The 15018-nt window shown below is 55.7% G+C and overlaps 1 protein-coding gene across 50 annotated transcripts in view; it reads right to left on the bottom strand.

Moving 5' to 3' along the window:
- The window catches only part of PCBP3 (poly(rC) binding protein 3), a 309972-nt gene that overhangs the window by 35486 nt on the left and 259468 nt on the right, over positions 1-15018 (bottom strand). For all 50 annotated transcript variants that reach the window (XR_010154492.1, XM_063803571.1, XM_054675260.1 and 47 more), the window contains 5 exons: positions 11874-12028; positions 9565-9588; positions 8558-8590; positions 8068-8184; positions 10-141 (listed from right to left, as the gene is read on the bottom strand). Coding sequence is in view for 49 of the 50 variants with exons in the window: in XM_063803571.1 (XP_063659641.1) it covers positions 10-141; positions 8068-8184; positions 8558-8590; positions 9565-9588; positions 11874-12028 (461 nt within the window). In the remaining variant the exon portion in view is untranslated. The remainder of the gene's footprint in view (positions 1-9; positions 142-8067; positions 8185-8557; positions 8591-9564; positions 9589-11873; positions 12029-15018) is intronic.

Below are 15018 nucleotides of genomic sequence, written 5' to 3'. Positions count from 1 at the left end.
TCCTGTTACCTCCCTGATCTCCTTGATCTTGGAGCCTCCTTTGCCGATCAGGGACCCGCACTGGCTGGCAGGTACCACCAGCCTCAGCGTCACTGGGGGCTTGCTGGTGGCAGGGCTGTTGCTCATGGAGTTGATGATATCCTAGGGGAGAGACATGTGTGTTGGCAGCACTTCAGGCCTCGTGCAGTGAGAAAGCAGGAGGAGGGCAGGGGGTGCGTCCTGACTTCCCACACTCAGAAGCCCACAGAGCCCCTGCCATGCACAGCCGAGGACACAGTGGCCAGGCCAGGCCAGGGAGGACCAGGAGACGCCGCTGAAATGGATAGGCAGGCTGGCAGGGCACACAGATGGCAAGGCAGGATGGTCACCGCGCCGCAGTGGGGTTGGGGCAGGTCTGGCCTTGGTCGTGGAGACCTGGTGGGCAGGGGGTGTGGACAGACAGGCTGATACAGGAAGTGTGGATGCTGGCCTAAGGGGAGGGGAGAATGGAGGCTGGAGACTAGCTGGGGGCTGGGTCTGATGCCCAGGGCCAGGTGAGGCAGGGATGTCGGGGACAGGCCACGACTGGGTGTGGAGGGCACGGGGGCAGAGAATGGCTCCTGGTGTCTGGCCTAGGGAAGGAGATGTGTGGTTAACGTAAAGTGTGAGAAGGCTGAGGTGGGGGGGGCCTGTGCCCACCCTCCTGGGCAGCCTGGTTTGGCTCATGGTCCTGACACCCAGGAGACGGAGCTGGGCTTTGGGTTCAGGCTGGCAACCCGTGGGGGACAGGGCTTCTGTCAGCCGCATGGGGCGTGTCCAGGCTGTGGCCCGGAGCTCGCTGCAGAGCGTGGCAGACAGCGCGGCAGAGGCAGTGACAGGGCAGCTCCGGAGCTCGCTGCAGACCTGAGGCACAGGCACGGACACTAAATTCCCACTTCCTGCCACCCGCTCTCATGGGGCCACGTCTCAATCCCCTCCTCTCCCAGGAAAACTCCTTGAATGGAGTCATTGCAACTGGAATTCTGGTGCCTGTCTCTCCAAGTGGCCTCAATTCCCCAAGGATGATTGGGCCTCACTGGCTGCCCCGGGGGAACATTTGACTTTAACGAAATTGTTCATTGAGAGGCACCTTAAAAAAGAAAGATAATAAGATTTTTTCAGGCCCAATGGGCAGCATTTTTTGATTGGTATGAAGAGGCCTTCAAATGAACTTCTTATTTAAAAATAGTTTCACTAAAACATTCTTTGGCTACAGCTAGTTAGCAACCTGGCAGACGTCGGCAACAAACCAGACCCCCAGGCTCGTAAGCGCTCTCCTCCTTTTCCTCCCACTGCCCCTGCCCAGCACTCCCCCTGCCCTGTCCTTCCCTTCCAGCTCCTCCATCGACTCTACCTCTATCTTTTCCAGCCCTCCTAAAACCCCCAAATGCCAGCTGCCTGTAAAAACCCATCCCCCGAGAGCCAGGCGAATAGGCAACTCCAGAAGCTAAACCTTGGATTGGAGCTGAATTCAGAGCTACACTTACAGATTCCCTACACCCAGACAAGACCTGCAATGACCAACAGAAGAATTTAGAATTCTTTTGGTTGCACATGACCCAGAGTTACCTGAACTCTGTCAACAAATAAACCCGAGGGTCAAAAAAGGTCCCACAGCAAAGTCCTAAATGCCACCCCTAAAACATCTCCAGTAGGAACTGATTAGAACAAGCACAAAGACAGCCGTAAGATGAAACAACTGGAGATTTGGGGACAGACTAGAAAGTCCCTTCCGACAACCTCGACTGTCTCTACCCTTCGAGGTAAGGGAGGCGCTGGCGTAAGGGCAGCCCTTTCGTCCCATGAGGTCAGTGCAGTGAAACCCCACTCGAACGCAGAAGTAGGGATGGGAATAGCCCTTCTGCTGAATGACAGCCACTGGCAGAACACACTGAAAAAGCTCTGGAACAAAAACGAGCCAGGACTCCTGCAGACCAGAGAGCTAGGCGCCCCTCACCAGCCCCAGCACCCAACAAGCACACTCATGTAATAGCTGCTGCATTCAGAAAGGACACCAGAGAAAAGATGATCCCATCCCCAGAAAGAACAACTGAGACATAGAAAGATCCTGGGTCCAGGCAGTGAGGGAGCCCGAGGAAGGAACGGGCGGCCGGCATCCGCCTGGCCTTCAGCTCTCAGGGTGACTAACACTGGACGCAGGTGGGCTTCCTCATCCTCCTGGTGGCCACTGCGGCTCTTCCTGCATCCGACCTGCAGAAAGGTCTCACGTCATCCTCCTCCTCAGTTTAGGTACACCACACCCTGGGAGGCGTTTCAAATCACCCGCCGTGTTTTCTCTCCCTATTTCCCAGCCCTGAACTGTAACCCTTGGGCCCTTGACTGCAAAACATTCATTCTTGCTCTGGGACTCCATCCCTGAAAATTTAGGAGGCAGAGACTTTGCCTGAAAACGGGATGGCATCTTAAATGTACATCAGAGACACTGTTTCCTGAGCTCCCGGAGAACTCCTCGGCCCACCGGCAAGTGTGTGGGCTCTGGGCAGACCCCTGCCTCATGACGTGGGTGTAGACTCCGGGTAAGGGTCTTGACGCTGCACTTGACACAATCCCACTAACACAGGCAAAATGACCAGGGCAGAGCCTCTAAAGGCTCCGAGAGGTTCCACCAAAACATGACCCGAAATTCTCCACAATCCTGTGACCCCAAATCCAAAAGAAGGGCTCAAACTACAGACAAACGGCCCCTGTCCAGGGCCTTCCCGACCCGACCCTAGCCCCTATCCAAAGGCCTCCCTGGCCCGACCCCACCCCTACGGCTCCTACCCAAAGGCCTTCCTGACCTGACCCCAGCCCCTGTGACACGCCTGTCCTGCCAGTACAGATACCAAGATACTGATCTGCTGAAGACCTCAGGGCCACCAACAAAATTATTCTCCCTTACTTCCTAGGGGTACTGAACCGAAACACAACTTTGCTGTCCATTCTTCCCAAAGCCACGTGCTTCATGGTGGTGGGTGTTCACGCTGCCCCTCCAGGGCTGCCGCTAGACCAGGAGAGTGAGCATGTTTTGCCCTCACTGGGGAGGACAATGATGAACTTGGACAGTCACGCCCTGGGGGTCACTGAAGTCCCTTCCTGCTTTTTCCAGGTCCTCATTAAGACTTAGAAGACCTAAATCTCCCTAGCGATTCAGTTCTGACACATCGTGGTGACGCCCTCTTTGTTCAGAGACGAGGAAGTCTGTGGAGGACCCCACCCACCTGCAGCCTTAGTGGACTCTGTCGAGAATCCCGGCCTAACATCCCACTTCACAACGGAAGCTGGAGGTGATCAGGCAGGGCCTGTGCTGCAGAACCGGACCAAGTTCATCCACTGAAACCCTGACCCTCCGTGTGACTGTGTTTAGAGATGGGGCTTTACAGAGGTAACTACGGTAAAATGGGGTCTCTACAGTAGACCCTAATGTAATCTGACTGGTGTCCTTGTAAGAGGAGACAAGGAACTGACACACACAGAGGGGTGACTCTGTGAGGACCCAGGAAGAAGACGGCATCTGCAAGCCAAAGAGAGAGGCCTCAGAGGAACCGGCCCTGATGGCACCTTGATCTGAGACTTCCAGCCTCCTGGACTGTGAGAGAACCAGCGTCTGCCGTGTAAGCCACCCAGTCGTGGCATTTTGCAATGGCAGCCCAAGCAGGCTGGGACAGTGTGCTGCCGCTGACCTGGCTCTCTCCTTCAGCACAGTCCTCTGTGGTGCAGAAAGTCTGCCAGATGCAGAACTCATCACACTTGCCAGCACTTGTCAACAGACCAAGGGCCCATGGCGGTGGATGCTCTGGAAACAGAGGGGCTTTTAGCTCTGCTGGAAGCCCACCCTACATGGGCCGGGTGCTGAGTTCTTGGGCACACTTCTTCCTAGAGAGGTGGTGACTGCAGATGCGAGGCCAGCGCAGACGGAGATGCGGACGTTGGAGGAGGTGCTCTGGGGGGTCATTCTGCCCAACCAGTGCTTTAGCCACAGCTTGACTCCAGCTAAGCCTCGAAGTTTGGATCTCTGGAGGCAAGCCAAGAGGCCACTGTAAGATTTCAACACTTCGCCCCTGATTTTGAAAAGGAAGAATGGACAAATTCTGAAAATTCTGGTTGTATCCTTTACTCAATCTTCTCTGGTGCTCTCAGCTGGCTGTGGTACCAGATGATTTCAAACGGATATTAGCTAAGTCAATCCATGAAACTACTCATCATGCCGTAGACAAATTGATGAATATCTCCAATCAACACTGGTGGGAAAGCTTTACAAAGACTGGATGAATATCTCCAGTCAACACTGGTGGGAAGCTTTACAAAGACTGCTGAGGTTCTTTTAAGGCCAGGTATCTGTCACCAGCACAATCGTGACATGGTGTGAGGGTGAGACACGGCCCCAGAGCGATGACTTAAGGGCCCTCTGAACACCTTCAGGTAGATTTTAACCAGTGTCCACCTGGGACTGGAAATACTTTCGCTGTTATGTGTGTGTTTTCAGGATGGGCTGAAGCACTTCCTTGTTTAAAAGCTATGGTCCTTAAAGTTGCCAAAAAATTCCTTGATTTTGCATTTCCAACCTGAAGCATACCAACTTTTACATGAAGTGATTGAGAAATACATTTTACACAAACCATTATAACAGAACTCTCTGAGTAGTTACCCCTTACTCAAGAACAACACTGTCCTGACCATCCACAGTCTTCTGGAAAAACCGAAGGACCAAAAGATGAAAACTCCAAATCCCTCGAGCTTCCTGAGCATCCACAGTCTTCTAGAAAAACCGAAGGACCAAAAGATGAAAACTCCAAATCCCTTGAGCTTCCTGAGCATCCACAGTCTTCTGGAAAAACCGAAGGACCAAAAGATGAAAACTTTCCGAATCCCTCCAGCTTCCTTGGCCATACAGTCTGCGTGCTTGGAGACATCTCAGCTCTTCCTCCATGGACTGATGACTGGAAGGCTTGTACCTTTAGGAATTCCTGATACTCGACTCTGCCCTGCTGCGGCAGAGATGACAAATGACTGCAGAGGACTCAGCACAGCCCTACATAACCTACGTAATAGCGTAGGTTACGGCTGCTTCCCATGACATCTTCCCAAACATCCTCCTTAGGACCTTCAACCAGGAGATTTTGTCTACTGGAAGGGACATCAGAGAAAATCTGTTTCTCTAACCTCATTGCAAGGGGCCTTACAAGTATTGCTAACAAATCCAGCAGTGAAACTCCAAGGAATCAGTCCTTGGTTTCACATTTCACAGCCAAAGCAGCGATTCAGAATTCCACACAACTAGAAAAAGACTCCCACACAGGACCTCAAACTGAGGTTCTCTGAGATCCTCTAGAGGCAGCCATTCTTCAGAACAGATGGCTGATTTCAGACCTTCCTGCAAGCTGAAGACCTTGGACAAGGGACAATTTCTGCTCAGATGTCCTGACAAGACCTCTGTCTGATTTGTTTCATTTTTCATCTGCTTATATATAATCATTCTCCCTCTTATTCTCCATGGACCCCTGGTTGTCATCCACCTCTGTTGATGGTCCCTTTTCTATTTTCTTTTCACTTTACGATAATTGTTAGGTTAGCACATATTCGTTCTAGTGCCATTCTTGATTATCCCAAACAGTAACCACTGCCCTCACTCTCACTGACTGCTGGACACACCACCCACCACCAGGCCCCAGGGATGCACATCTCTAGACATGCCAGTCTCATCAAATGGGACCCTGGGGAATGACAGCTGATGGTCTTTCTGCTTGCATCTATGTGGACAACTGACTCTAAACAAATCACCTGTGACTTTGCTAGTGTCCCTTTCTCCTAGAAAAGCAACCAATTATTAAAGTTTACTGATCGGTCCCTAGGTCATTCGAAACTTAAAATTCAGCAACCTGCATGGGGCAACTGGCCACGAAACACTGGCCACGAGGGAGAAACTAAGACGGGTCCCAACTGAAGCTGGAGGACACAGGCCTTGGTTCCAACCTCTTGTCCTGAGCAACAGCCCTTCCCCAGTCTCCATATGCCTCCACCAGACACTGCTTCCTTGGGACCAGTCACCAGGCCCTGCTGGCCTCAGATGAATACCTCAGACATCTTAGGAATGGTATCCTGAGACTTCTCTGTGTACAAAGACCCTAATTCTATCATCTCCACAGCTGGAAATTCTGACTCAAACTCGAGTTCCAAAACGAGGCCACCTGTGATTATTTGTGTACTCGTGGAAGGGATGACTGAGTGTCCCCCACAGTGGGAATCACACAGGCAGAAACTGCGGTCAGAAACCCATCGCCAACTCCGGCAGAAGTTATTCGGGACACCGCCTGCCCTGGGTGGAAGACGTGTTGGCACAAGCAGCCGTGGGTGATTGCTTTTCTCCAGTTTCTTGCTGGCCAGCCATGCTGGCGTCTGTGCCACTGCACATGTTACCCGCAGAGCGAAGGTCCCAGGAGTGGGCTGCCCAGCACCCTAAGGAGCGGCTATGAGGCTCTCCAAGGCTGGTCCTCATGGCTATGGGATGTGTCCTCTTGCCTTCGGTTGGGTAACGGCGCTCTTGGTCTCACCACCGTCCAGGGACTGGGTTGTTCTTGTTTCTGTTTTGGTGTCACGATGCTGGTCTGCTGTATTCCATCAGTCTCCCATCAGACAACGGCCAGGATGACTCAGCAACAGAAAGATCCAGAGGACCCCGCAGCACAGCTGACCAAAAAGGCAACTAAATCATCCCCAAGCGGCATGACCTGGCTCTCTAGCCTTTCCTGAACTGTCTATCCTCTTGCAAATGAGAGAGTGGCTAAAAGGGGAAACTAAGAGACAACCTAGAGACAGTGGCCAGGCCACCTACGATAGGGGAACACTGGCCCCAGTGTCTGCAGCATCCAGCCTTGGAGGCCAGGCCACCTACGATAGGGGAACACTGGCCCCAGTGTCTGCAGCGTCCAGCCTTGGAGGCCAGGCCACAGGCTCTGCTGCAGTCGGCTCTGGGCAGTCAGCTTCCCTCATGTGCGTCCCAGTTCCAACTCAGGACCCACTGGAAAAGGGCTCGCACACTCCTCCAACCAGTCACATGGGATGCCCCACTTCTAGCCCTACTGCTGGCCCCAGGGCACATCTCTCCTCTCCTCTCCCACTCCCAAGCTCCCCCGCCTGCCTGCCTTTGAGCCTCTGCCAAGCACAGAAGATGGCGCCGACCCCCACCATGGCCAGCTTTGAATAATAAAGAGCCTCTGCCCATTCTCCCTTGGAGGGGTCTTTGTTTATTCCCACAAAGTGCACCTCATTACTTAATGGTCACTCCTCAAAGACACTAAATGCATCTCTAACTTCCAGCAATTTCAAGAAAATTAGAAACACATAAAGACATTAAAATTTCATTCAATGACAGAATACACAGAAGTGCTGCTCTTTCTCTCTCCCCCTCGCTCTCTCTCTGTCTCTCTGTCTCTGTCTCTCTCTCTCTTTCTGTCTCTCTCTCTCTCATCTCTCTGTCTCTCTCTCTCTGTCTTCCTCTCTCTCTCTGTCTCTTTCTCTGTCTCTGTCTCATATCCACCAGCACGGATGGCCTCTACCTTTACCGTCCATATCTCAGCCAGGCTACATCAGCTCTCACGGGGGCCCCAGAGGCATGGTGCTGTGTGGCTGAGGACCAGGGCTGTGCCAGCCAGGGCTTCATCAAGAGCCATGTGGCAGAGCTGGCTGGAGGCTGGAGGTGCTGGTGTGGCCCAAGGGTCAGCCAGGCTGCACGCCCCAGGGGAAGGGTGGGGTGTTCTGAGGCCGTGCTTGGTGCCCCAGGGCAGGGTCTGGGGTAGCTGAGGGAGTTGGACCTAAGGCATATAGCCGGGAGTAGCTGGCTTCAGAAGGATGGAGGGACACTGGCCCCTGACTGGGTGAACCAGAGCTGCGGAGAGGCCCTGGGAAGCAAAGGAGGTGAGCATAGTTATGGGGTTGCCTGGGTGGGCTGGGGCATCCCCTAGTCCAGGTGTAGGGGAGAGGACCCAGGGAGCCGGCTGGGACCAGGCCTGCCCCCGCCAGGCTGGCAGAGGTGCCTGGGGTGCAGGTTACCTCCTCAAACTTGTATGCGATCATGGCAAAGGCCTTGAAGATGGCGTCTGTGGGGCCTGTGATGGTCACAATCCTCTCTGGGCAGTTTCCCTCTGAGATGTTGATCCTTGCACCACTCTAGGGTGAGAGCAGAGAAACCCCAGCGACCTGATTAAAACCCTTGGGCCAGTGGGTCGGGGGCCGCAAGTCCGTTGACAATTGACACAAACACGTGCCTCTGTCCGCTGACGGAAACCATGACTGAACAGTAAAATGCTTCTCAACAATCTCCTTTACAATGAAATTTTAACTAGCAAAAGGAATCCAACAGATCCCTTCCCCACAGGGAAGCACAGGAGGCCTGAGTAGGGGAAAAGAGGCCCGGCGCTGCACTCCCCACACGCCCCGGCTGGCTGAGAGCACAGGCAGGACATCGGCAGGGGCAGAGCCTGGGGACCCACCCCGCCCACCCGGGAATGGCTGCGGACAGGTGGGGACCCACCACACTCACCTCCTCACGCATCTTCTTCACAGTTTCTCCTTTCTGGAATAAAGATTTAGACAATAAGGAAAAGGCATCCCTCTGGCTCTGAGGATGGCGCGGCCCATGGTGGGTGGGGAGCGGCCTGGCCCATACGCCCACACAGCAGAGCCTCCTGCCTGTGCTGGAGGAGCAAACCAGCCTCTCCACTAAGAAGGCCAAGCTCCATGCCCACCACACCCTGGCAGACATTTCGGATGGGAAACTGAGGCCCAGGAAGGCAAGTGCACCCACCTACAGGCACACAGCTGGCAAGGGTGGTGCAGGTCTGACCTGACTCCCCACGGCAGCTCACTCATGGCACATGGCAGTGTGCGTGCCCTCAGGCGCCCCGCATGGCCGGCTACACTCTGGCTCGGCCTCCCGGAGGTGGTGACTCTCGGAGACGCGCCCTCTCAAGCGTTTGGGAGGAAGCCGGGACAATGAGCTACTAGAGGCGCCCCCACGGTGGGACTGAGGGGAAGGACACAGGGCCCCCGGAAGCGGTGAAAATGTGATGAAGACAGGGAAGTGGCCCTCACTGCTTGGCCTCCCGGGGCAGCAGGCTTCCAAACTGGGCCTTACTTCCCCTGGGCCAGCCCTGATTTGGAAAGGAAGTGTCTGGGGCTGCTGCCTCCACCGGCACTCCTGGAGACCACTCAGACTACACGGCCGGCTGAAGAAGGCGTGAGAAATCATTCTTCGTGGGGTCTTCAACCGGGAAAGAAGGACTGGCCACCAAGGCCACGGGCAAGGGGCAGTGAGGTGACCAGCTGGAGTGAACCCCTTCCCCTCAGGCCGCGCAGAGCCAGGGACCAGCTTCAATGTCATACAGCATAAAGGCGACACCTCTGGGGTCCTGTCTTCATGGAACACAGACCACCCACCAACTGGGAAAGGCGCACCTACTGGGTGCCACGTAGCACCCAGGGAGGCTGCCATCCTCACCATCCCCTTACAGAGACCCCAGGAGAGGCAGAGATTCAATCAATAATTACCTTCCCGATGATGCTTCCAACTTCCTGCAGGAAAAAAAAAAAATCACAGAAAGATGATGTCATGGAGCAGGAGGAGGAAAACACTGGAGGCAGACACTACCGAAACCTGCCTACCTTCCCGGTATGAGTGAAGAAGGGACCTTCCCAGTGTGCGTGAAGAAGGGACCTTCCCGGTGTGCGTGAAGAAGGGAGAATTCAGAATCTGCTGGTGGGTAGGGGGGTGTGTACAAGCCAGGCTGCCTATACAGAGGCCCTGAGCCGGGTCTTCCTTGGCACCCACCTGACCAGGACAGAGATGGGCTGACTCTAAGTGCTCCGGGGGAGGGCAGCTGGCTGCCCCTGATAAATAACTCAGGGGGCATCACCTACGCACTCAGGCTACCAGGAAACCCTGGAAGAAATGTGTGAAAAATAAAGCCTCCTTCAATTGTGTGACTTAAAGAAAACTTAGCACTGCAATTGCTCCGTGACTCCTATTCCAACGGCAGCCTGTTAAAAGGAACGCTGGAAGATGCTGCCACAGTTCTGATGGCGAGCCCAAGGCAGTTTCGGGACACACACTCCCCGCTGGGCTGAGTGGCCCAGTATCTCCCTGTCCAGCAGCGGGACAGAGCTGACAGGTGCTACTGTGGCCTGTCACCTGAAGCGGGGCCAGCAATGGTGACGTCTGTGAGGCCGTGAGGACGGCGTGCAGAGGGGCCCGTGGAGGGAGAGGGAGGCCGTGAGGACGGTGTGTAGAGGGAGGCCATGAGGACGGTGTGTAGAGGGAGGCCGTGAGGACGGTGTGTAGAGGGAGGCTGTGAGGACGGTGTGTAGAGGGAGGCTGTGAGGATGGTGTGTAGAGGGGCCCGTGGAGGGAGAGGGAGGCTGTGAGGACGGTGTGTAGAGGGGTCCGTGGAGGCAGAGGGAGGCCGTGAGGATGGTGTGTAGAGGGGCCCGTGGAGGGAGGAGGACACTGGACACAGGGAGGGGCCCCCGTCAATCAGGGCACCTCCCCCACAGAGTGCAGCTGGGTGGCATGGCCGCTGCTGCTGGAGATGGGGCCATGCACCTGGCCTCACAGAGAGCCCCATCTACCATGCGCCTTGGCTCCTGACACCCACAGTTGGAGAGGCAGGTCCCTCTGTCTCCACTGCAGGAATGAAAGCTCTGGGTGTGGGCACCACCACCTTCCCCTGGGGAGGAGGCCGTGTCTTCCGGAAATCTAGGATGTGCCAGTGCTGTGGGGCTAGAGCTCAGAGCCTCCGCCAGCCTCCTCCCGGCGGGAGGCCACACACAGATACTGGCAGTTGGATTCCTCATGGTGCACACCTGAGGCAGGAAGAACTGGGGGACCCTGTGCTGTGGGGCTGGAACTGGGGTTCCATATAGGGAGCTGAACATGGAAGGAAGTGTTCTGCGGGGGTGCAGCCCGGGACCCACAGCAGCCCGGGACCCACAGCAGCCCAGCAGCACCATGCACCCTGGCTTCCAGAACATGCCACCACACACAGGAGCTGCTGGGGCAGTGGCTGGTTCCAGGACTGGGACAAGGAAGACAAGATGAGCAAAGAGCAGGATGGGGCTATAGGAACAGGGACTCGTCGGGCCTTGGGGTTCTGGCCAAAGCAGGGGCAGCGAGGGCATCGGAGCAAATCACGTGGTCATGGAAGGAAAAGCCGGGGAAGAACATAGCAACCTGACTCCCAGAGGATAGAAACACATGCTCTGAAAGTCTGAGGACAGGTTCCTGGGAGCGGCCGACAGGCACACCCCGGGACAGAGCTGCTGCCATGTTCCTGCCAACGGCCAGGAGACCTAGACCAAGGCATGGGTGCCCCACACACGCTGTGCAGAAAGTGCCAACTGCACAGTCAAAGCCGACGATCTACTCCAGGTGGAAGGGACTTGAGACAGGGGACCAGGGGATGCTTTGCGGCCGCTGTGAAGGGAGGCCAGTGGTGGGAACGCATCCGTGTGGGTGCCCTGACACTGATGGCTGTGTGTGGTTGTGCTGGAGAAGGTCCCTGTTTGTAGGAAACACACAGAAGATATCAGGTTGGCACTGTCTCAAAGGGGCTGTACCTATAACTGCCTTGTAAGTTTGAGATTGCTTAAAATAAGATTAAAAAATGATCCAAAGACCCAGGCAGTGTCAGGTTCTGTGTGCCATGTCTGCCTTTCCTACAGAGACAACAGCCCGGGCAGTGCATCTCCGGTTCTGTGTGCCGCGGCCGCCTTTCCTACAGTGCCAATGGCCCAGGTAGTGCATCTCTGGTTCTGTCTGCCGCGGCCACCTTTCCTATAGAGACAATGGCGGCTCCTCTTACCTTTCCATGCATCAGCAGGCGGATGGTGAGGGTCACGTTCAGGCCACCTTCTGAGACCTTGGACTCCATCCTTCTGCCAAATTGTGGCTGAGGGTGGTGGCTTAAGGCGCTGAGGGTGCTGTGAGGAAGGACAGATGGGGCCCAGAAGGCGTCACCTGGAGAGAGAAGGCACAGCTGCTGCTAGAGAAGAGTCTCACGGACCACGCACATCCAGGGGTGTCCTGGGCCGCTCCCACTCCGGCCTCCCGGGTGGCAGGAGAATGGGGTTGCCCACCCGCCATGTGCTGACCAGGCCTCGCCTGCTGGGCACAGGGTGCACGGGAGTTCAGGGGAGGGCCTTGGGAGAGGTCTCCAGGGAGGCCCCACGGCTGCCTCCCTCCTGACGCTGGGCAGGCCACCGCAGCCCCTGGCCAAGGTCTGCATCTGCCCAGGGTCACAGAAGCACCTCTCTCAGCAGCCGGAGACTGGCAGGAGCTACCCCTGTGAGGCTCAGGGGACTCGCACCTCACAGGCCCAGCGCCCTGGGGCTTTGCCCCCTGCTTCTGCTGTGGCCTCAACACACAGTCACGGGGTGCCAGAGTCCCCTCACCAGGGTGTGGGAGCCGGCCCTTCACATCCCAAGCCTGCCATCCTCATCCCCTCATGCTCTCATGTGACTTAGTCTCCATCAACTAAGCTGCCAAACGGCTGGTGTCCTTGGCAGTTCTCGGCAAGTGCCTTCCACGCACACAGTGCTGTCTGTAGTCATCGTGTCACTACCGTGTACCATCATTCAGTGAGTTGACGGAGCCCACTGGGCAAAATTAAGGCCTCATTTTATGATTGACCAGCAAAGAATGATGGTAGTGGAAGTGAGGGACTCGTGCAACAGTCAGGGTGACTTTGTGTGGCACGGTGGGGACCCTGCTCCGAGGTACTGGGCTCTGCAGAGTCAGCCCCATCCCGAGTCCTTCCCTGAAGGGCAACACCTCACCGAGGGGGCTGGCTCGCAAAACCCACCAGGAACAGAACCCTGTGAAGCTGCACCCCCCACCATAATCGAGCTGCCTGGACACTGCCCTTTGATTCAACCGGTTCACACAGAAGAGGCGGCTATGGGTTAAAAGTCAGGGCAAAGGGCTTTTTTCTCAATAAAATAGTTCTGTTAAAAAAATATGCTAAAAGAAAAACACAAAGATAACACAGACGTAAAGCCCGTTCCAACTGCCTGTGTGGTGTGTAAGGAGGCTCTGCAAAGAGCAGCCACAGGTGTCAGGGGGTGGATGGGAGCCACAGCCAGGGACGCACCTCTGCACTGACAAAGTGACGTGCTGTCTACACCCGCGCTTACGCTGTCTACACCTGTGCTTAAAAACACATGTATGGGTCATTTCATCAACACACTCAGACTATCACAAAATTATTGTAATTTTATTACAAATTGTTATCTGTAATAGTATTTGTATTAATTTGTAATTTTATTACATTATTATTTGTAATAAAATGACACTTTGAAGGACAAGGATTTTCACGTTGCATTTAAGGAGGACTTTGCGTAGCACAAAGGGTTCCGAAGATCATCCTTGCATACGAATGCTCTCGCTTCACTGTACAGCACGACAGCCACATGTGCCTTTTTCAGTTTAAAACTAAACATCCACAAGCACATTTAAAGTGCCAAACAGCCTCATGTGGGCGGCAGCAGCCACTGGGGGAAAAGCACGGAGAGAGGCCGTCTCTGGCAGCGCGGACAGCTCTGCTGGACAGCACAGCTCACACCATTGCTTCAGTGACTCATTCTAAGTAGTGCATTCGTGTAGACAGATCTCAGAAAGGAGAGCAGAGTATCAGTTCAAATGCATGGCGTGGCCCCTGAGAAGCACCTCTGTGCGCACACGGGCACCCTGAGATAAGCCTGGCTGTACCCTTTCACCTGTGGGTGCTGATGGACCCGCACACATGGACTGCATCTCGGTGTGGCTGGTCTGGAGCTCTGTGCCTCCCTTTTAATTAAAAACTCTCCTCCCCATCAGAGGGACAGCAGGGCCCTGCAGCCATCTGTTACGTCAAGGTTTCCAGCCCAGGGAAGGGAAAGTGGGTCAGCTCCTGCCAGGGGTGCTTGGGGCTCCAGGCTGTCAGCCTCTATCAGTCACACAGGCCAGCGAGCTGCAGCCTGTGCCTCTCTTCATTGCAAGGGCAGCATGAGTGAGAGACCATCCTGTGCCGTGCGGGTCACCTGGGACTCAGTGCCCAGAGCCCCAGAGGACCTACCCTGCTCCAGTCAGCAGCTCCCAGAGCTGCAGACCACTCGGAAGGCCAGGGTAGACGAGGCGTCAGCCACTCTCTGGCTCTCCCTAGGCACCTACCCGTCCATGCCTTCTGCAAAGTGCCCTGGCCTTGCTGCCACCTCCGCGGCTGCTGCTGTCCTTCCCAGCTAACACTGGCCATCTGCCCAGAGTCCATGGGGCAGCTCAGTGGCTACCAGGAAATGAAGGGCTGAAGTGGAGCCTGCAGCAGCCCACGCTTGGACCACTGGCATCCAAGGCCACATGAGACTGGCCGTTCCTCAGAATGGAGCCCGTTCTGAGGCTTGCCCGCCCCTCCCCACACTGTGTTCCAGAAACAGGCAGAGCTCTGGTCCATCCAGGTCCCTCCCTCTGTCCCGTCCAGTGCTGGAGATTTAGCACATTTTAGCCCATGCAATGGGACAGGGAGAAGAGACAGGCACAGTCATCCGTGAGGGCCTGGGTCCCCACCCATCTCATCCCCCCCTCCGTCTGCACCCCGGGCCCTCACCTGCCTCCCTTCCTGTGTATACCCGGGGCCCTCACCTGCCTCCCTTCCTCTCTATACCCGGGGCCCTCACCTGCCTCCCTTCCTGTCTATACCCGGGGCCCCCACCTGCCTCCCTTCCTGTCTATAACCGGGGCCCTCACCTGCCTCTCTTCCTGTCTATACCCAAGGTCCCCTCCTGCCTCCCCCTGCCCCCCGTCCTGTCTATAACCGGGGCCCTCACCTGCCTCCCTTCCTGTCTATACCCAGGGTCCCCTCCTGCCTCCCCCTGCCCCCCGTCTGTACCCGGGGCCCCCACCTCCTCCCCACTGTCTGCACTTGCCCAGGGGGTCTGTGGACCACCATCTCCAGATGTGCCTCAGGCCAGAACACA

Source organism: Pan troglodytes, chromosome 22, assembly GCF_028858775.2.
Source record: "Pan troglodytes isolate AG18354 chromosome 22, NHGRI_mPanTro3-v2.0_pri, whole genome shotgun sequence".
NCBI lineage: Eukaryota > Metazoa > Chordata > Mammalia > Primates > Hominidae > Pan > Pan troglodytes.
This window is presented reverse-complemented; position numbering and strand designations above follow the sequence as displayed.